Source organism: Camelus dromedarius, chromosome 6 (genome assembly GCF_036321535.1).
Source record: "Camelus dromedarius isolate mCamDro1 chromosome 6, mCamDro1.pat, whole genome shotgun sequence".
Classification (NCBI taxonomy): domain Eukaryota; kingdom Metazoa; phylum Chordata; class Mammalia; order Artiodactyla; family Camelidae; genus Camelus; species Camelus dromedarius.
This window is the reverse complement of record NC_087441.1, coordinates 31,191,495-31,214,614: the sequence shown is the minus strand read 5'-3', so window position 1 is coordinate 31,214,614 and position 23,120 is coordinate 31,191,495. Positions and strand designations below refer to the sequence as shown.

Here is a 23,120-nt window from a genome sequence, read left to right as displayed (position 1 = left end):
TTCATTAAAAAAAAAACTCAGATGTTCATGATATAACATTTCTTATGTATGATTTTCCTTTTTTAAATTTAAAAATGAAATAGATCATAAATAAAACCAACACCCATATATCTGCTTCTGCTTAGCTTCAGAGAAAGACATAAACCAGTACCTCTACAAACCTCACCAAAATCACATCCTTCTTACTGCAACCTAAGGGTTGCATTGTCCTGATTTCAATGTTAACCATTCCCTTGTTTTCCTTCATAGTTTTATCACACATAACATACACGAATATATATGCATGTGTTTAAAGGTATATATATGTGTGTGTTTTTTCCCAGAAAATTTATTACATTGTTTTAAGTCATGCTTTTGAAGTCCCGACACTGTATGTAAAATTATCTTAGAAGAAAGTTTTGGTACTTCAAATAAGACCCTTCCTGTGTAAGGCCCACAATATACATCCTACACACAAAATTCTATCCTGTGGGGTACAACTGTATTGCAATATCAGGGGACATAAAGTACTAAGGATTAATATATGGAAGTGGATAGATACCAAAATGCAGTCTTTTTCCAATGTGAAAACTATTTCTCTGTTGGTGCTACATCAACACCTTGATAGAAAAGGAATGGCATAGGATGGGTTACAATTAAAGGAGCCACTCAGGAGCCCTGGTGTGCTGGTGGGGTGCTTACTGATGTATTCTTTGGCGAATGTGTCACTGGAGACTAATGAATCTCTGTATTCTTTCCAAGAGCCACTGTCTCAGAAGTCTTTCTTGCAGACTACAGAGACACTTAAAATACTATCCTGAAATCATCTGCTTTTTATACACTGACCTACATAATAAATGTCCCACCTTATAAATGGTCTTGCATTAAAAAAAATAAAGTTATATGTTAATATTAACAGGATTTTATAATAGTTTATATTTTCTTGACAGTTTTCTAAACCTAATGTTGGTTGTATAGCCTTTTCATGATCCACAATTGCTTCCCAGTATATCTAGCCGCCCTTCTGTCGATACTCTTTTTTCTCCGTATGCTTTTAAAAATTAATAATGTAATTTAGAAGACCAAATTTTTTCTCATAAAATAATATCTATATTATTACTTTTTCTATTATTAACTGTTTATGCAGCATCTGGAGACTATAATTCATGTCATATTATTTGTATATGTGGTGTATCAGAGTTCCTAAAAATATAGCACCAAATAGCATTATTTTATTTTCTTGAACATAAAAAAGAAAAAGAAAAAAGAAAAAAACAATGGTTGTCCAAAAGCTGATGGTCTATAAAAATTGTAAAGATTCTCCATTTTAAAAAGGGTTGGAGGAAAGAAAGGGGCTAAAAATTATTTATCAGTTCATTTTATGAAGTTTAGCAAACCCTAACTTTTGAAATCATTGCCACAGGCTTCCCTGAAACTCAAGATGATTTTAGAAACTCTAAAATCTCACTTGTTTGGATCAAAATGAACTAGGTTTAAGAACTGTAGAGCTAGAACTAGACAGGTTCATAGATTCATTTTTCAAATGGAGGGAATAGCTCGACATTAGTAGAATAGAATAGAATCAATCTAAATTGATTCATCACAACAAAGGGACTGTAATGCAAGCGAGAACCCAATCTATATTTGGGCACTGGGTACAGTGGGAAAGGAATTGTTTTAATACCCCAGGAGGACTTTATTGCCAGAAAAAGCCTCTGGGACAGGCTACCTAACTACTGTTAAATTTTTATGTGTCTAGTTTCTGACCTATTTTAAATACTTCTGTACCAAATCCACTGAAGATATGCCAGTATATCTCATCTTACTTGATGTATCAGAGGCATTTGACAGAGTAGGTACAACTCTTTCCCCTTTACTACATTTTCCTCACTTATTTCCTTATCTTACTTATAATTCAACTTTTTTTTGCTAGTTTCTTCTCTCTACACACACCACCCACTCTCCACCCACTACACACCTTTTAATGTGTCTTGATTCTGTTCCTTTCTCTGTCTACACTCACACCCACATGATCTTACAGTCTTATATGTTTAAGAACCATCTGTATGCTGATGATTCCCTGAAGTGTATCTCTAGCCAAAGAAGTCTCCTGTATGCCAAGTATCTAGTTAAGATCTCCACTTGGATGTCTAATAGATATCTCAAAATGAGCGTGCTTAAACTGAAATTCTACTCTTTCCAACCAAAACCTAATCTATCTATTTTTCCATCTCAGTTATTGGGGACTCCATTCTCCTTGTTAAATCCAGAAATCTCAGAGACATTCTTATCTTCTCTCTTGCTTTCCTAACAACCAACATCCATTACATTAAAACTACTCTGATCTAAACCACGTTATTTATTGCCTGGTTTATTGCAATGGCTTCCTAACCAGTATCCTGCCAGATAGTCTTTTTAAACGTGAAACTGATAATGTCTTTCTTCTGTTCATAGCCCCACGGTGGCAGTCCTTTTCACTCAGAATAAAAGTCAAAGTCCTTACCAAGGTCCTAGGTTCCATTTGGATCTCATGTGCCGCTGGGTTGCTTCACTCTAACTTACTGCTGCGTCCCTTGTTGTTAATGAGGTCTTTGCATGGTCTGTTACCTCTGCCTGCCACATCCTTCAGCCAGATATGTTTACAATCAACACTCCTACTAATTCTCCTTCTTCTTCAACTCTACTTAAATATTAACTTCTCAATGAGACTTACTGAAAACGTTGTTTCCAAAAACTGAATGTTTGTGTTCCCCCAAAATTCATTTTTTGAAATCTAACCCCCAATGTGATGGTATTTGGAGGTGGGACCTTTGGGTGGTGATTAGGTCATGAGATTAGTGCTCTTATAAAAGAGACCCCAGAGGACTCCCTTGTCCTTCTGCCATGTGAGGACCCAGTGAGGAGCAGGCTGCCTGTGAACTGGGAAGTAGACCTTTACCAGATACCAAATCTGCCAGCATCTTACTATTGTACTTCCCAGCCTCCAAAACTATAAGAAATAAATTTCTGTTGTTTATAAGCCATCCAGTCTACGGGATTTTATTTTAGCCACCAGATGGACTAAGACAGTGCTCAATTTAAAACTGCAATTATCTCTGTCCTTTGCCCTTCTCTATTTCTCTATGTTCCATGTCGCCCTTTACCTTCAATCATTCCATACAATTTGCTTATATTTATTATGACCATTGTTTATTGTTTGTTTACCCAAAATGGAATATGTTCCATATGGAGCACAAGCTACACAGGGATAGGAGTCTTTCTTTGGTTCAACAACACAACCCAGTGTCTAGCATGGTGCCTAGCACACAGTAGGTACTCAGTAATTAAATAAACTGAATGAGTGAAAAACAGTTGAAAGAATAATGTCCTTGATTGAGCTTCAAAGGTTATGATCTCATAAACAAGTAGAGTTCCAGGTAAAATTTCATTTTCTACTGCTAAAACTCTTATTGTACATCATAGAAGGTAGAGTGTATTTCATTTAAAACATGCCATTTCAGGTTGTAGTTTATCTTATTCAATACAATACTTTTCTGTTGTTTAATTTCTACAAAATAATAATCTTGACATTTTAGGGTATGAAAATAATCATGATGCATATACCTTAAGAGAAGATTCAGTACAGGGAAATAGCACATGTAGTGAAAATCAACTATCCTTCTTGGATCCATCAGAGAATTGAGGTTACAGGACAAACTATCACCCTCAAAACTGGAGAGATGGGGGAATACAGAGATTTATAGCTTTGGGGAAGCAGAAACCATTGCTGGAGCCAAAACAGGTAAGAACACTTTAAGAGTAACTGACTAACTGCTGGAGACTAAGCATGGACAAGCTTGAGAGATAAAACTTATGGAGGGCCAGGCTTAGGCGGATCCCCTACGCTTTCCTGAGCTCACTTCCAGGAACCCCACTAGCTTCTCAGGGTGAAGATCTGAGAAAAATCCCCTCATGCTTTGGGCAGGGTGAGGGGAAAACTAACCATTCTGAAATACACCCATATCACACTAAGTTTGTCTTAAAAAAAGGCCTGCCCTCAAGGAAAACCATTTTACCACAGCCTGAACAACTTGGGTCTTGCCAGAGTCTAACTGATGTGGGGGAAAGGAATTACCCAACTCCAGCTACCTCTAGACTTCCATATGGGAAAGGGGAATACCCAACTCAAGCCTCCTCTATCCTTCTTCATGAGGGAAGGGAAATACATAGCTCCTGACCATGACAGCCGTTCTGTCTCACCAAGGGGATGTGGGCAATAAAGCTGAGAAGCAGGGTCAGTAAAAGACTGAGACCTAATTACAGGATTACAGAATGCTTCCCCTCCCCTAAACATCACCACCCATATCAAGAAGATTTCTAAATAATACCAGGAAATTACAGTAGAAAGAATGGCATTTACAACCCCTATTTTAAAAGGTCTCTAGGGAAAGACAATAGGGGAAACAATAAACAAGGACACTACATAAAATTTTAGCTTCTGACACCTACAGGTACAGCAAACAGTGAACTAACTCCCAGACAGATAAACCTAAAACCTCATAACAAAGGCACATCTACCTGTTTCTTTGGCCTAATACATCATGCCTAGCTTTCGACAAAAAACTGCAAGGTGTGTTAAAAGGCAAACAGCACAGTCTGAAAAGACAAAGGAAGCATCAAAACCAGACTCAGATATGGCTGAGATTTTGGAACTATAACACTGGAAATTTAAAATATGATTAACACACTAAGGGCTCTAATGAAGGAAAATGCAAAAAAAGATGGGTAACTTAATCTGCTTAAATATTATCTTCTCTGTGCTAGAAATTAAAGACATGTGGGAACAGAAATGAAGGATGACTTTCATGGGTTTAGACTGGACATAGCTAAGGAAAGAATCAGTGAGCTTGAAGATTATGTCCATAGAAACTTCCCAAACTGAAAAGCAAAAGAAAAAGAGTGGAAAAAAAATGGAACAGAATATCAAAGACCTGTGCGACAATCACAAAAGATGTAATATATCCACCGTGGGAATGCCAGAAGGAACAAAAGAGAGAAAGGAATAGAAGCAATACCAAAGTAATAATGGCTGAGAAGTTTTCAAATTTTGAAGCTTGGAGAACAAGAATCTGGATAAATACCAAAAAACCAACACTAAGGCATATCACATTTAAGCCGCAGAAAATCAAAGAAGAGAGAAAACTTGAAGAAGCCAGAAGAAAAAAAAGTCTTACCTATAGAGGAAGAAGGACAAGAATTACATTGGACTTCTTTTCAGAAACCATTTTTACGATAAAAGTAAAAAGACAGTAAGAGGCATATTTTAAGTATTGAAAGGAAAAAAAACCCCCACCAATCTAGAATTTTGTACATAGCAAAATTATTCTTTAAAAGACAAGGGTGGCAGAATATACTATCCCAAAATATATTCACTTTGGTTTAAAAGATTCTTTCAAGCTAAAGTTACTTGAAAAACAGCAGATGCAAGAAGGACAATTCTAATTTTCCTTTTCTTCCTGAAAACAGGAGATAAAAATGCTCATGTGAGAGTCTGAGGTTTGCAGGTACCAACTACTATATATAAAATAGATAAATAACAAGTTTCTACTGTAAAGCAAAGGGAACTATATTCAATATCTTGTACTAACCTATAATGAAAAAGAATATGAAAATGAACATATGTATGTATATGTATGACTGAAATATCATGCTGTACACCAGAAATTGACACAACATTGTAAACTGACCATAGTTCAATTAAAAAAAAAAATCATGTGAAAGATGCCCTTCCTGTACCAGAAGAAAGGACACGTTTTTTACAGGTAGTCAAAGCCAAGGGAATTCTGTACAAACAGACCTTGTTAGAATCTGCATCTTCCTTTAGCATCCCCACATAGTTTAGTTACTTTTCCACAGTTGCTTCAGTTGTTCAACCTAAAATAAAAGCATTCATTCTTCATTGGGGTCTTCATTTTCTTAAAAGAGCTCCTGTGTCAAAATTATATAAATGTGTATGCTTTTCTCTTCTTAATCTATGTAATGTTAGTTTAATTCTCAGGCCCAGCTGAGAAATTGTGAGAGGAGAAAGGTAAAATTTTACCTCCCCTACAAATGTGAAGGAGAAATAAAGACACTCTCAGACAAAGAAAAATTTAGGGCATTTGTCACCAGTAAACCTGCCTTGCAAGGAACATAAAAGAAGTTCTTCAGAGAGAAGAAAATGATATATCAGAAACTCAGATCTACATTAAAAAAGGAAGGGTATTAGAGAAGGAATAAAGGAAATATAAAATGTTTTGTTTTTCTTATTTTTAATTGATATAATAGTGTGTTCAAAATAATAACAGTAACAACATATTGGATGATTATAGCTCATGGGTAATGAAATGAATGACAGTCATGTTGTAAGGGACAGGAGAGAGGAATTGGGAATACTTTGTTATGAGGTACCTGCACTCGCCACAAAGTGGTATAGTGTATTTGAAAGAGGACTTAGATTATAAATGAATATTGCACACACTAAGGCAACAACTAAAAAAATTCTAAAAATATTCTAAAGTATAATTGATATACTGAGGAAGACAGAAATGGTATCACATGAAAGGCTTAGTTAAGACCACAGTAGGAAGAAAAAGAGTGGAAGAAATAACACATCTAGTTTGGGGATGGGGATAAAGATAGATATTATGAAACATGCAGTTACAATAATGTCTTTAAGGATGTAGAAAATTACAAGTCAAGATAGGATAGGAGAGAGAATATCCCAGATGATCAAAGCACTATGATCAACAATAAAGAAAAAGAAAAAAAGTAAGGTACACTCAGGGATTAATACGTAGTCAGCCTTGGGATTTTAATCTAGGGCATTGAGTCTGGACAGGAGAATCACTGAAAAGACTATAAAGACGAATCGACCCCTTGAATGCCAGGCAGAGGAATGTGCAGCTACTTCAGGAGGAAATCAAAATATTTGAGATTAAGAATGACCAAATGAAATTAGAATTTTGGCAGATTAATTTGATAGCTCAATGGTAAGCGCAGCTGAAATGAGAGCATTAACCTCTCTACTAACTGCCACAAAGCCCATAAATGCCCAGTATACCAACAACTCACTCTGCCTAATTACTTTTGCATCAGCTTCACATTTTATATATTTTGCTCTTATGTCTGTTAGTACATTAAAACAAACCCTCTTTAGTTTTTAGTACTATTCTCTTTAGTCTTCCATGTTTTAAGTTCTCCATAACCAAAAGTTGAGAAAAACCAACTTATATTTGTTTAAAGTTACCTAGAATTTGGAAGTGATATCCTCAAGTTTTTAAACTGGAATAGCCTTAATCAATTTTTTATGACATATTTTATTATATCTAAGTGTCCAAGAAAAAGATACAGAAATCAGTATTTTTTTTGCTTTGCTTTTCTTATAAAACAAAAAGTTACATGTTCTTATAAAAATATTTTTTAAGAGAGGAGATAAAACATTACAATCTTCTATAAATTGATCTGCTTTAGATTACCATTGCTTACATTCTGGTATATATAATTCCTGTGTGTGTATGTGTCTATGTGTATTACAAATTATTTAAACAATTGTCATCTTATAATTGAAAAATATAATCCTCCCTTCCCCCAACTTAAAAAAAAATGGCTATAGAGAGCAAGGTAAACTAGAAAATTTCCCGAAAAAGCTATCTTGACTTCAAAAGTGAGAAAGAGATAAGAAGACAGCAACTCAGAGCACAAGAGATAGTCCTGGAGGTGTTAATTTCAAACTAATCTGAAGTAAAAACAATAGATACTCATAAGACCTTAGTTTAGGCTTCCCAAATTTTCTTTCTGGGAGAACTTGAATTGTTCTTGCTTAGGTATGTTTTCTGGTTATCCAAAGGGAGCTCTTGTGAAAAAATTCCATTCCATTTTCTCTAAAAAGCTAACATTGCTCCCCTCTTTCCACTTCTGAGTCATTTCATTAAAAGTTGTCATCTACCTCTTCTTTCAGGGAAAGTCCCTTTACAGCTAGGGCCAATGTTAATCATAATGTGGTGCTTTTCTGCATTTCCCATTGCAACAACTCTTTTAGCTAAGTGTGAATTTGGGGGACCCCACTAGAAATGATCTTTAAAGAGAAAATAGTTAGGCTTGGTTAATGTTGGACAATGCATGTTTCCTTGGGCAGCTAATATTTAATTCTGCAATACTAGTCTCAATTCAGCATTTGAGGACCTATCCTTTGCAACTGGACCTGAATTAGCAGTATACGATTGGAAGTCTACTGAGACAATCTTATTCAAGTCTTGAAGGCAAGATGACTGTTTCCACTTCTCTCTTTGCAGGAAACAGTACAAGGTCTCAGAATCTGGAAACGAGGCATGGGTGAGCAGGGGAGAAGCACAGGACTGAAAGCAAAGGAGGTAAGTCTGAACCTGAAGGGGAATGGTGAAACCCTCAGCAACTTCCCCACACAGTTACAACAGTTCCAAAAACCCCAGAAGGTATCAAGAAGACTCTTTTCAGATGAAATGGAACAAGTCCTGGAAGAAAGACTCAGAGGACCTGAATCTGGGGGAATTTTCCAAAGAAAAGCTGACAAAATGAAACCTAAAATTCAGAAACAAAGAACTGGTATATAAATAGTGCTTCACTTGTAAATTAAATCTTAAAATATGTCTCACATGTAAATATGAACAAATGGTAAATAATTATGAGGCATTTGAGGAAGAATGACAGACCAACACTTCAAAAAAAAAGGGCTCAAAAAAGGAAGACAAAATGCAAAGAACAGTAGAAAACTTTAAGGAATAGTACATTATTTTCAGAGAGATAAGATACTATTGCATCCTTAAAACAAGAACATGGTAACAGTTTTAAATGATATAAGAAATAACTCTTGGAAATTAAAAATATGATAGCTGAAATTAAAAATTCATTAAAACAGTTGGAAATACAGTTAAGGAACTTCCCCTGAAGGTAAACCAAAGACAAAGAGACATAAAATAGAGAAGAAAATAGTCCTAGATCAGTATGGATGCTTCAACACAAGATTAGAAGTTATAGAAAGAGAGAAGAGAAAAAACTGTTGAGAGGAAATTGTCAAAGAATCATTACCCTAGAAATGAAGAACCTGAATTTCCAAACTGAAAATTTCCCTCACGATGAATGAACAGACCTACCACAAAGCACATTACTTTGAAACTTCAGAATACTATGGATAATCTCTCAAAGGCAATATTGGAAGGTAGAAGATAAGGGAGCAAATCTTTCAAAATTCTGAAAAGTAATTTTCAACCTGGAATTCTAGAAGTAGCCAAACTCAATTTTATCTGAGTGTAAAATATTTTTTAAGATGCTAGTTTTCTACTTAACTAATAAATATCCTCTGCACCTTTCTCAGGAAATAAGTCAGGATGGGCTCCTCAAAACTGGAAGAAAACCAAGAAAGAATAAGTTATTTGATTCCAGAAATTGCTAGTAAACACAGAAGCAAGTCAAAGTGGAACCCCTTGGATGGTTTTAAATGGAAGTCCCAGGACAGCACTGTTATGGACTTAATGATTGTTTCTCTCAATATTCACATGTTGAAACCCTGCTCCCTAATGTGAGGGTATTAGGAAGTGGCATCTTTGGGAAGTGATTAGAATTAGGTGAGGTCATGAGGATGGAGCCCTATCAATGAGATTAGTGCTCTTATAAAAGTCACCAGAGAGCTTGCTTCCCATCTCTTCTCTCCACTGTGTGAGGATACAGTGTAAAACCTAGAAGAGTTTCCTAACCAGAATTTGATAATGCTGGCACCCTAATTTCAACCTTCCAGCCTCTAGACATCCAAGAAATAAATTTGTTGCTTATAAGCCACCCAGTCTATGGGATTTTTATTACATCATTAACAAGCTAAGATAAGCACCTATGTATTAGGTCTAGAGAGCCACAAATTCAGATCGGAGCATGAGGTTGGAGGGTTCCATGAGGAATACTTCAGGCTAAAAAATAATAGAAAATGTAGAACTCCTAACAGTTTGGGCTCTGGAAAACTGCAATGAAAGAGTTTATTTATTAATTTTTTTTACAAAGATGATAGAAAATACTTCAAGACTTAGAAGAAGATTGAAGAAAACTAAGCAATGAAATAATAAGGTCATTATTAGAGAAAAATAAAGAATTACACAGAATTATAGCCATTATCTACTACTTGATTCAGCAACGAATTGTCACAATAATAAAACTACTAATGCTGAATCATAACTTATCATACACTGAGAGAATGGGGAAAGGGAAGAGGAAGTAGTAATATAAGGACATCAAATCTTCATCACCACGTGTGGAAGTCAGTTATTACTGTCTAAAGTTGATCACTTGAAAAATAGCAATATCCCTGTATTATTTGGAAATGTGAATGGAAATATAAGAAGGCAGGAGCTAAATATTTACATGAGTTACCTCGGAGTAGCAGACGGTGAGGAGAAATTTGGGAATGGTCAAGGGCACAAAATTTGTTGATAACTTTATGTCTTTTTTTTACCACTATCTGACTTTTTAAACTTTTAACTAATTCATACACTGCCTTTCTGATACCACTATTCTGCTTATATTCTGCTTATATGATTTCAGTTCTCTGTTTATAAATGAACTAATATGTCCTATGTTTGAGCAGAAACTTTTCTGCAAGTTATGAAAGGCACCAAGTTTTCCTTTTAAAGTAAAATATAACTTTCCAACACTTAAAATAAATATCCATTAAGAAGGAAGTAATCAATTGATACATCAAAACATAACACTAGTAAAGAGTTTTAACAATCAAGATTGCTGCTTTTTTGAAGTAACTTTAAAAAGCTGGCTCAATTTTTCATTTTCAAATACTATACATTGCATTTGTTACACTAAGACGAATTTTTTCTTTCTGTGAAAGACACAAACAGGTTTTGCTATGACTTATATCAAAGCAGTAGTTAGAGGTCTTGGATGGTTATTTATACATCTTTTCCAAAGAGATATAGTTTAAAAAAATCATTAAATGTGTAGTAAAAGAGGAGTTTGGCCTATAATGGAAATATGACCAAGAGTTTCTAGGAACAAATATTTCACTTAAGCATTTTCTGCTACTTTTCTTTTTTATGAAGGATACATTTTCACATTAGTAACATTAAAAACTAGCACTCAGAGTAGAATATCTTATATTTCTCCTTTTCTCTATTTATTTACTATGTTCTATTTTCAGCAAATCAATATTTCATAGCTTCCTATAGCTCTCAATCTTTTTCATCTTGCTTTTTCCTCTAAGGTTTCTCTAAAATTGCCTATCCTTGACTCAGAACTATTCTTTTTCTTGTCACTTTAGAAAGGAAGGACTCAAGCCAAGAGGAGTTTGAACTGTGCCTGACATTCAAGGCCACTGAAAAGCAACTTAGCAGGCAACATGCCCTTGACTTCAAGGCAAGTTTAGTCATCAGTATAAGAAAGAATAATGTAAAACAAGAGCACAATTCTTTTAAGTGTACATTTTATATTTAGAAGAAAAAACTCCTGTAACAATAATTTTAATTTTAATAATTGGGCTTTTTGTGTTGGATACCTATCCTCTATTTCCAGGGAACACTCTGCACTACACATGAAAAGCAGTTTCATACAGCATTTGTACTGAAGTCACTATACAATAGGAACTAATGTTTAAAATAATCCCTAATAATCCAAAATAATTAAGATCAAAATTCAATTTTAATATTATTAAAGAATGGAAATTGGACTAAAACATTTTGAGAAGGATTTTATTTCAACCAAAGGCTTTCTTCTGGGAACTTAATTAGCAGGAAACCAAATTTAAGGCCATCTAAACAATTCTAATAGCCCCTGCTCTTCTGTCAATGTTAATATTTATTAAACTGCACCGCCATCCAACCAGTAGATCAAGTCAGAAGCCTGAGAATTAGCTGGACATTTTCCCCCTTCCAACAGACCTTCAGATCTTGCTGGTTTTACTTCTTAAATACACAATAAGACCAGCTATCCATCTGATATTACTATTGTATTCACTCTCCAATACCCTGCCACGGAACCAATGGCCTCACTACTCTTCTGACCCTGTTCCTCCAGCTGAAAAACCTTTATTAATTTGCTTTTTGGAACAAATGTTGACCCTTAACATATATTTCAAGTCTCTCCCTGACTGATTCTACCCACAACCCACCAACCCCATTGCATGTTTCAATGTCTCAACCTGCCTTCTCCTCTCTTTTTTCACACCAGCTGCACTGGAACTCCAATCTCTTGCTTATCTGCTTTCCCACAAGTTGCAACCACTTTCTCCAATGTTGTCCCCTCTTTCTCTACTTGCCCTCTCCTATTTACCCTTCCAGTTTCACTCTAAATGCCATATCCTTAGAGAAGCTTTTCTCGATCCCTAACTTAAATTCATTAAATGTTGTAACCACCAGGTTCATGTGCTTTGATTCTGGGTCGGCCTTTATTTGCAGCTGTGTGATAGGAGATGACAATGGTTTTAGAAAATTAACAAATTTTAAAATGAGAAAATGCTATCCATTATTTAGGAAAATTGAGGAAAACTCAATTATCAACTTTGCTCATTCTGGGATAGCTAACAGAACACTAATGTGAGTTCTGAAGTTTGATGTAACTTCAATTTTTTTGTCATGTTAAAAAATAATCAGGGGGAGGGTATAGCTCAAAGTGCTAGAGCGCATGCTTAGCATGCACTAGGTCCTGGGTTCAATCCCCAGAACCTCAAATAAACCTAATTACCTCCCTCCCCCTCCCCCCCAAAAGAAAAAAACTAAAAAATCAATAATAATAATAATGCTGTGGCCTCAATTTTTTGTAGTACTAAAAAAAAAAATCACTACTTGAGTGGTATTCCTTACCTGTACCTTTAGTTCAAACGAATTAATTGATTTCTGGTTAAATATTCATTTATAACAAAATTCAACACACAGTTCTAAAATGTACCCAAAGGTCACATTAATTTTTTCATAATATAAGTGACCAACAATATTAATGGAAGCAGAGATAAATAAAATTTGAGATATCCAAAGGGTATCCTCAGACCAAACATTTTTACATACTGCTTTTTTCCACATATGTATTATGTAAGGTATGTAAATAGAACCGTATTTCATTCTCAAAACAACTCCAAGACGCAGGCAAAAGGAGTATCATTAAACCTTTTGTACAGACACAGTTTAAATGGCTTACTCAAAGCCACCACCACCTATTAAGTTTTTGACCAGAGTTAGAATCCAGGACTGTTAACTGCAAATACAGAACTCTTTGCTCCATACTTGTCCCACTTACGTGCCATAATCTTAAAAAGTCAAGGTATTAGTTTCTTTAGAATAGCAATGCTCTTTCCAGTGATTCTTCTTTTAAAATGCAAAAATCTTATGAAGCTTATATATTAAAATACACTATGAAGAGACAGGGAAGGGGGAGGGCCAAGATATGGGTTTGGGATTAATAGATACAAACTATTATGTATAAAATAGGTAAGTTACAAGGACATACTGTACAGGACATTATCTTGTAACAACTTTAAAGGGAGTATTATCTCTAAAAATACTGAATCACTATGCTCTATACTTGAAACTAATATAATATTGGAAATCAACTATATTTCAACAAATTTTCTTTTAAACCACACTTACGTGTGAATTGATCTGTCACATTATTTTCCCTTAAGTTAGAGGGACTCCCAGCTAATAGGAAGATTTATGACCAGTGATGGATGGCTAAAAAAAAAAGCAAAAAAAAGTATCTCACAAAAGTAGGAGTAAGGGATACATTAAGGAAACTTTACATTCTTACCTCTTTTTTGACCACTTCCATACAAGAAAGCTTCTTTCTAACCAATTAAGTTCTATTCTAAAAAGTAGTTTGTTTCTGACCATGTTTAACTGGAAATGATAAAAACAGGTATTTTAATCTGTCTATACCTGACAGTTATAGCATTTTACATTTGGATAGCACCACACAATTTACAATATACATTTACATACATTATTATTTGATACTTGCAACAAATACATGGTTTGCTTATTTACAGATAAGAATCCAACTCTCAGTGGGTTTAATAGACAAGTCAGGGACAGAGTCCCACTTTTTAGACTCTAAAACCTTTCTCTTTCACAAACAATGCTCATGCCCATAGAGCTCATTCTCAGTGGATACTTACATTTCATCACACCTTGAATTTCATAAACAGGCTTGAGAATCAGAGAACCATGAAAGCCTTTAGGGAATGGATTTGTTAAGTCCCACTTATCCGAAAAATCTGTAAGTTTCACTGTTCGTGATCTGTTCTTGGGGATCTTCCATTGGACAATCTCCTTTAGGGTATAAATATGTTCATCTTCACACTCATAGAATTCTCCTTCTTGTGACAAAGGCAAAGTAAATGAGTGATTTTGATGATCCCTTAGCACTCCACAGTTCACCATTTTTTCTCCATTGATCTCTTCAACTGAGTTGAGCATGATTTGCTCACCCTGCCTTATGATGAGATTCTCTAGTTTTATATCCTTCTGATGATAGAAGCAAGGATGCCCTAGTCTACTTGGTCCAATATGGATGGTTCTTGTAATTTCGTCCATAGTGAGGTATGGAGTTTTATCAGCCACAATCTTAAAAAGACCTAAGAACAGAATTGTGTGAATTAACGAGAGTTCTTACAATGAAAGTTATCATAAGAAAATCACAGAGACAGTTATAAAACAAGTATAATGTAGCATTTAAAAGTAATGTACTTGGGAGAGGATATAGCTCAAGTGGTAGAGCTCATGCTTAGCATGCACAAAGTCCTCAATTCAATCTCCAGTATCTCCTCTAAAAATAAATAAACCTAATTCCACCTCCTCAAAAATACAAATTAAAAGTATTTTTTAAAGATTAGAGATACTTGTGTTAATCCTGAGTTCTTCTAGGTAAAATCTTAATGTATTATCTGTAGATTACTGAATCATCAGATCCAGGTCACATAAATGGAAACAAGGGGAAAATACCTTGAAAAAGAAGAGGCCCTGTTCTTGGAAATGAAATATGCATGACATACTGGCTATCTTCCGACTACATGTGTGATCTTGAGCAAGGCACTTAATCTCTCAAGATAATATTTTTTATTTTTAATTTTTAAAATGAAAGGCTTGGATTAGATCAGTGTTTCCATAAATATACTCTCTGGAAACACCAAAATTAATAGATAAACGGAAACTGTTTCATGGTCAAAGTAACAATTACAAAGCTATTACCTGGAAATAGATGGTGGTGAGGGTTGTACAACATTGTGAGCGTACTTAACGACACTAAATTGTATACTTTAAAGTGGTAAATTTGATGTTATGTATATTTTACCACAATAAAAAGTATCTACATATTTCCACATAATTTAAGACTTCTCAGAAACTTTAGATGCACAGTGACTCACAAAAGGGGAATATAACATGTAAAATTTCCCAGATTTCTTTAGTTATAAAACTCTTGGGGGAAACATCCCTTAATCAATTACAATGTAGTATTTCATGATATATTAGTGTTCCACATAACTCTCTGTGGAAAATGCCAAGTTAGATAGTTGTTCTGGATTGAATATTCTTGATTATATGTCATTATTCCTTCTCATTACTTCTCTATAATTTTTCAGTAGTTTCACTATTTGAAACTTTTCCCTCTAATACTATTTGGATAGTCACTAACACAGTGAATTTTTATTCTTTACGATATCACTTTTTATGCTTGCATGTTTGATTAATTCTTCTCTTTGAATTATTTTACTTTTATTTTATGGGCATATCTGCTTTGTAGCACTTTCAGAAATGAAATTATTAAATTATTATGAAATTATTGAATAATTTTAATAAATTACAGAGAAAATAAGAACAAAGGAAAAATTAGGTAACTGCTTTCTTAACCTCAAAGTAAATTAAGACAACATTACATAATAGCGTGCACTAAGAAGGCAGTGTATAAAGAATCTTACTAGAATGATATAGCTTGGAAAATTTACTTACTAGTTTAGTCAAAAATACAGTCCAATTAACATTTCTCTATATATCAAATTATTATTAACCAGGTTATGTCTTTTATGTATATTTTGGGTTATGGTACAAAGATTTATGATGTTATTTTTGTAGTCGATCTTTACTCAAACAAAAAAAAAAAAACCCAGGATTTTGGTTATTTTTAAATATAAACATCCTGAAAAAGTGCAAGTGATGCAATCCTGGCAAAGACTAAGTAAGCTAGGATGTGCAATCTGTCCTGAAAACCTTTAGAAATCGAACAGTGTTCATCCACTGTATGGTGTGCCTGAAGACAGTAAGGCAAAGAAACATTTACTTTGAAGGAATTTCTTATTTCATTATGTCTTGTATAAGGGAAAATCCAATAAAATAGTATTCTTGAGTTCTCCACAGTAATTGAATTTGTGTGTGTGTGTGTGTGCGTGCACATGTTTAATCTCATTTGTCTGCATGTGAAGATTCATTTTTAAGAGTCCACAGTCACTACCAGGCTATAAAAAAAAATCAGCAGTTTTTGTGAAATAAGTTTAAAAAAACAGCTACCTAGGATCTCATAAATGTAGAGAAACAGTTTTATTTCTACCCTAGCTATACTGATGACATAAGTCACAGAAGAATTAATTCAGCATCTTTTTTCTTGGGGAATTGGGCTCACCTGAGGTAATAACAAACCTAAAATGTTATGAAGTAGAAAAAGCCTGAAACCCTAAGGGCCACCATTATTTCAAGTTAATCATACACTTCAGAGCTGTGTTGTTGGATGTCTCTATTGCAAGGAAAAAATCTATCTATGAATCAGTCTGTTTTCCCTTAGAAAATGATTAAGTACACAGTTCAGCATATTAAGTGCCAGAGTACAGGAAAAATATTTGATTAACTTATTTCTTTATATATTATTACAGTCAGTCCAAAGAGTTCTTCCTGATAAACAGCCACTTAAAACCATATAAAGTAGGGCATATACATGTGAATGGTATCATATTAGAACTACAATTTCACAGTAAACCAAAACACCACAGACCTGATCAGCTTTAAATTCAACCGATTTTTTCTCTACATTTTTAACAAAGAGTATAATAATAGTTTTATACTGGAGAAAATATATTTTTTTATCTATCAAAACAAAACAAAATAAAACACATTTCAAGAGCTGAGTAATCATTAGAGTGATTATAAAATAAGCCAATACATAATCTTCACAATTTAAGTTGAAAGCAGAAAGAAAATAGATTTCTAATTCCAAATTTGATTTCCACCTATTTCAATGGATACTATCGCTATTTTTACTTAGGAAAAATTGTTCATAAAGAGAATGTCACTAGAGAAACAACAAATCCCTCAAAATTCTTCAGCAAAGTATTGAAATATATAATAATAATAATAATAATAATAATAATAATAATAATAATAATAATAATAATAATGTCCAAACTGTGAGAAAATTCTCCAGATTTCTCAGAGTCAATTATAGGATTATTGAACGTTATCAACTAATGAGTGATTCAAACAATCTTGATAGAAGTCTCCAAGAGCAGAAACAAGGAATGTGAGGAAAGTCACGGATCATGATAAGAAAATTTTGCATAACTGAACGGAGTATTTAGGAGGGGAGAAGAAACATCAAAGATGGTGACCAAGTTTGTTTAATGTTAGGTGCTAAACGAGGCTGTGAAATTCCTATAATCAAATGTCTTTACATTTATAATGGAGTCAGAATAGTCTATAATACCTATTAATGGTTTTTAATAGTTCTTTTATTTGTAAAAGACGGTAAAAGAGTAAGTCATAAAACGTTTCTATTCATTTTTACCTTGTTGTTTCAACCATTGCATGAAAAAAAACCTTGTTTTCCTAATAAGTCCTTAAAAGGAGTGATTATGCAATATCTAATGCATTTGAGATGTTTAACAAATAATTTATGTTAATAATGTTAGATCTTGAAATCAGATAATATAATTTTACATCTATGCCTAAAGCTCTCTTATAATCATAGCTTTATTAATAAAAGTGCTATACATACTTGTTCATGGTAAAGCTTTCTCTCTGCCAAGCAGTGAGAATGAGTTAATAGACCTAGGATGAGAAGGAGAGGATGTGAGAAATTCTCCTTCTTATAAACCTTGGCAAGATCACATTTCCCTGAACTCTCACAGTCCTGAGGAACACTGCCCCTTGTGTTATGGGAAGACACATCAATGTATCAGGACTGGAAAGAATCCCCACAGACTTTATGTCCCACCAAAATCTCTCACAATGCTTTATTAGGAAGATTTTCAAAATACCATACATTTACTACCTGGCCCTGGGTGACTTAGACAATAGAATTTTTAAGGCCAACAACATACTATCCCAACAGTGAAGTGGAGTGGTTGAAAGTGTGAATTTTTGATTCAAGTAGCCTGGGTGTAATTCTGGCCTCAGCCCTTTCCTCACTGTGTAAATTTGAGAACTTTAATTCTCAGAGCTACAATCTCCTTTTCTATAAAATGGAGAAAATTGTGTTATCTACTTCATAGTCATTGTGATAATTAAATGAGTCAATACATGTAATATGCTTAGATAGTACTTAACACACAGCAAGCAGTAAAAAAGAAAATACAAGAAATAATGTTATCCCTTCTTCTCATTTTCTTTCACTTTGAAATTGTAAGCCATTGCAGGATGGTTATAACATCAGAGAGATGAGTACCTATAGGGCCAAAGGAGGCACACTAGGCATTCCAATTAGGATCAAATTAGATGAGGCAAAAATATATAGAATCCACAATTCAGCATCTGACACAGGCTGAGCAAAATAATCCCAGGAACAATAACTTCCACAGATTCCACCAGAGTGTTTGATTATGGAAAAGAGAGCCTCAGGTGACCTCTTTAGGTGGACTGCCTTTGGATAAATATTTCCAGGTGGCTTTGAGAAGTCTGTCTGACTCCATGCTTTGATAAATTGCTTAGAATTTAACCACCATAATTTTATGCCCATAATAAGCAGATTATAGGGAGGTGTAAGTACACTTTAAATGCAAATATTGTGCTGATAGTAGTTATTCACAAGGTATACATTATACACAGTTGCTGAAGTTCCTTTGAACAAAAGAAGCAGCAAAATATCAAGGCATTTTTGAAAATGTGTTTTATTCATGGCTCTGAAAGGTAGTTGAAGCCAACTGAGGGAAGAGTATAACTTTCCTCTATTTTAATGATCTTAATTTTGCTAATGGAATGTTAGTGCAAAGAGTTTGGGAGCCATGTGGTGTTGATTGCGTTGTTCAGTATTGATGTTGCTTGCAAATTAAATGTACCTAAGTAGCCACCTGTTTATGCTTATGATTATGTAAAGCCCCATATGTTTGCCTCTCTACACATGGGAGGTAAATATTGAAAAAATTATTCTGGTGTGAAGGGTGAAAACAGCAGCAATTCTTCTATAACTGTCAACATATGCTGTGGCATTTCCTTTAATGTTGTGCTTTGTCTGACATATTTGCTGATTTTTTACTACGCAGTGTTCAAAAAAATCTGTTACCCATGGTTATACAAAACAATTAAAAATCAGTTTACATTAAATTCAAATTAGGAAGAGAGATAATTTTCCAATGTAACCATAAGCTTTAAATGGATTTCAGAGCTTATGATTTAAATAGATTTTGATTTGCACAATAAAGAAAACCAAACTTTTTTTTTCTAAATTCACCAGCAAATAAAAAGAAGCATTTTCTTCCTAAGCACATCCTTTTGATCCCATATTACTAGGCAACAAAAAAACTAACTCAAATAACATAAATTTGAAAATCCCACCTAAAATCAGCAAAGGCTTCTCAACTGGCAAGCTCACCACCATTCCCACTGGATTTACTCTGGAAAACAGTGTACTAGACTCCATACAGAGGATCAGAGCCAGTACCTGGTCAGTAAGAGCTCATGAGGAGGTCTGAGATGAGACTCATTAGATCACTGGGAGATCTGGCACAGGTAATGTCTTTGGAATTAATTCAGACTGTTCAGAAATTGGCCCTGACAGTAGCTTGAAGGAAAGATCAGAAAGGCTGGATTTGCTATCGTTGATCACTTCAGACACTGCAGATAAACGAACTGGAGTTTCATATGGTTTATATCTTATCAAAAGGGGTTTAAATGTCAACCATCTAGCAGGCTAGATATTGACAGTCTATGACTTCCCAATAAATTGGTTTCAAAAGACACAAAAGGTTAGAAAAAGATGAAAATTTACCACATCATCAAAAACTAAAAGTAATAGATCAACTGCCCCCAAAAGCCAGAAGAACTTATCTAAAGTGAGTATTTCCTTAGAGTTTATTCTAATAAGTGAACCACTGAGTTAAAGGCCCTTTTCTCAGCAGATAGCTGGTTCCAGGAGAGCAGGGACCAAGACGTAAGTGTACCACTGTCATCAATCATTATCTCTGCACTTGAACAAAATAAATATTTGCCAGTTGACTGGCAGATAGCTCTTGAAATATAATATCAAATTTATTTACAGAAAGGTTATAGCATTCTATACCCACTTCAGTTGGTTTTGAGAGCCACCACCTGACAATACCTTTCTCAACTTTTTATCATAGTTCTAAAAGCTTAGGTAATCAAAATGTGAAAAATTCATCATTGTTTTAATTTACACTGATGCATCTGAACTAATTTTTATGTGGTTATAAGCCCATCTGAAGTACTTCTGTCCTTTGTCCATTTTCCAGTTAGTGTTCTGCACTATCTGATTTTTTGTTTTATAGTTTAGTGTAAAATCTTGCTGTTAAACTTTTCTTCCTATTTTTACTTTTCTGATGTACAGAAAGTTCCATTTTATATAAGATCAAATATATTATTTCTTGATGGTTTTTCGTTAAATTTATAATTTGAAAATTGTTTCCAATACAAATATTAAATCGCTTTACATAAAATGTAACATTTTCATCTACTTCAAATTTCCTTTGCTATGTGGTGTAAGGTTGTTGATCCAACTTTAGATACTGTTCTCTAAATTGATAATTATACTACAACAATTTAGTAAATAATCTTCCTTTAACCCCAGATGTATAGTACTAACTTTACCAAATAAAAAGTTGTGATCTGTATCAAGGTCTATTTTAGAACTATAAACAAATGTTTGATTAAGTTCAGGGGCACTAGAGTCAAATTCAAAGCATTGTTCTGATGCTTCTACAAAAACTGGTACTACTATTATTATTTTATTGATTCAGCTTTTGATTTTCTGTAAGCAACATATAGTGTAATTTATTATAACTTTGTAATAGGTTTTAATGTTGGCAGGACAAATATACCCTCACTGTATTTTTTTTAAATATTTGCTTGAATATTTCACTTGTTTATTCTCCCAAATGAACTTTAGAATAATTTTCTCAAGAGCCAACATAATAATAATTATGATTATAATATGGGAATTACATTTATCATTGTGTTAATCTCAAATTAATTCATGTGAAATTGATTTTTGCACAATATCCAGTTTTCTGATTCAAGCAGTTAAAATGTCTCCTGTTTATTTTTAATAAATAATGAGTTAAAGTTTTATAATAGTCCTTATACTAGGTATAAAGACATTAAGCTTTGCTGTTCTATGCTTTTACCTTGCTATTTTTAAATAGATTACCCTTAAATATTCTGAATGATTACAAATGGAAGGTTATGACTATGTATATATTCTTCTTTATATAAATGTGGATAAATACTTTTATAAATATATATAAATATTCTATGTATAAATATATATGTATAAATTTTAATATACTTCCTATATATGCTTATTTTTAATATATTTATTTTGTCATCTTATTGAACTCACGTGAATTCTAACAAATTAAAAATCTTTGTTTCATATGATTCTGTTGTTTTTTTCTGGATAATTTTACTGCAAATAACGATTATCATCACCTCATTTCTAAAAGTTTTCTATATCATTTGTTTCTGGTCACAATGACTTACTTAAAATTCTAGAATGGTGATAAATAAGAGTAAAAACAAACACCCTTCTGAGAACAATTCTTCTTTTGTTTGGTTTGCTGGGCCTTTCTACTTGATGTCTATGACCTGACTCCAGTGCACTGCTGATGGTGTGAGCTCCTGCCACTTTCCAGGATTCTGAAGGTTTTTAAACTCATGTTGCTAAAAACAAAAACAAACAAAAAAACATGAGACAGGGATACTAAAACCCATTAAATTGTATACTTAAAACAGCTGAATTTTATGCTACATAAATTAAAGCTCAATAAAGCTATTCATCTAAATAATGGGATTGAGGAGGGATGGACAGCTACTAGCTTCAAAAAAGCAGTAGACTGGCCCTCTGAATAGTTCCTGGTAGTAAATTGGCAGAGTCTTTATGGAACGTGACTTTGCAATATGCATCAAAAGCCTTAAAAACATTTTTACTTTTAAAGTGATACTTTTATGTATGCTAAATTATCATAACAGAAGTACAGACAAAACTTCAGTTAAAAAGATGTTCATTACAGCATAACTTGATTGAATGACCACTTTTGGAATGGATTTATTAATTATGGTATATGCATATAATGGACTATTATATACAAAATAAAATTACGTTTTGAAGAATATTTAATGACACAGGAAAGTTCCAAAAAATAGGTTTATTTTACATAATATTAAAACATGTGTCTGTATGTATGTAGGCACACAATGTACTGGAAAACAATGGAAGGAAATGTACCAAACATTAATGCTAGATAGCTCTGGTGATGAGATTACAGGGAGCTTTAATTTACTTCCCTGCATTTTCTTCCATTTCCTAATTTTCTACAAGATATATATGGCATTTGTAACACTGGGAAAAATCAATACATTTTATAACTTTAAAAAGTTGTGCTGCTATGTCCATACCAAAACCTGCACATGAATGTTAACAGAAGCTTTATTCCAAGTTGCCAAAACTTAGAGGCAACCAATATGTCCTTTAATAGGTGATGAATAAACTGCAGTACATCCAGAGAGTGGAATATGATTCAGCGCTAAAGAGAAATGAGCTATCAATCCATGAAAAGACATGGAGGAACTTAAACACATATTACTAAGTGAAAGAAGCCAATGTGAAAATGCAGCATACTCTATGATTTGAACTATATCACATTTTGGAAAAGGCAAAGCTATGGACAC

At 33.7% G+C, this 23,120-nt stretch overlaps 1 protein-coding gene across 4 annotated transcripts in view; it reads right to left on the bottom strand.

The window, feature by feature from the left end:
- Positions 1-23,120, bottom strand: part of THEMIS (thymocyte selection associated) — a 164,733-nt gene that overhangs the window by 92,550 nt on the left and 49,063 nt on the right. For 2 of the 4 annotated variants that reach the window (XM_010988623.3, XM_064486709.1), the window contains exon 3: positions 14,135-14,593. The exons of 1 other annotated variant lie outside the window; for it this stretch is intronic. In XM_010988623.3, coding sequence (XP_010986925.1) covers positions 14,135-14,593 — 459 coding nt within the window. Of the gene's footprint in view, positions 1-14,134; positions 14,594-21,932; positions 22,113-23,120 lie in introns of all 4 variants that reach the window. One more of the 4 variants, XM_064486710.1, reaches the window with a different exon arrangement.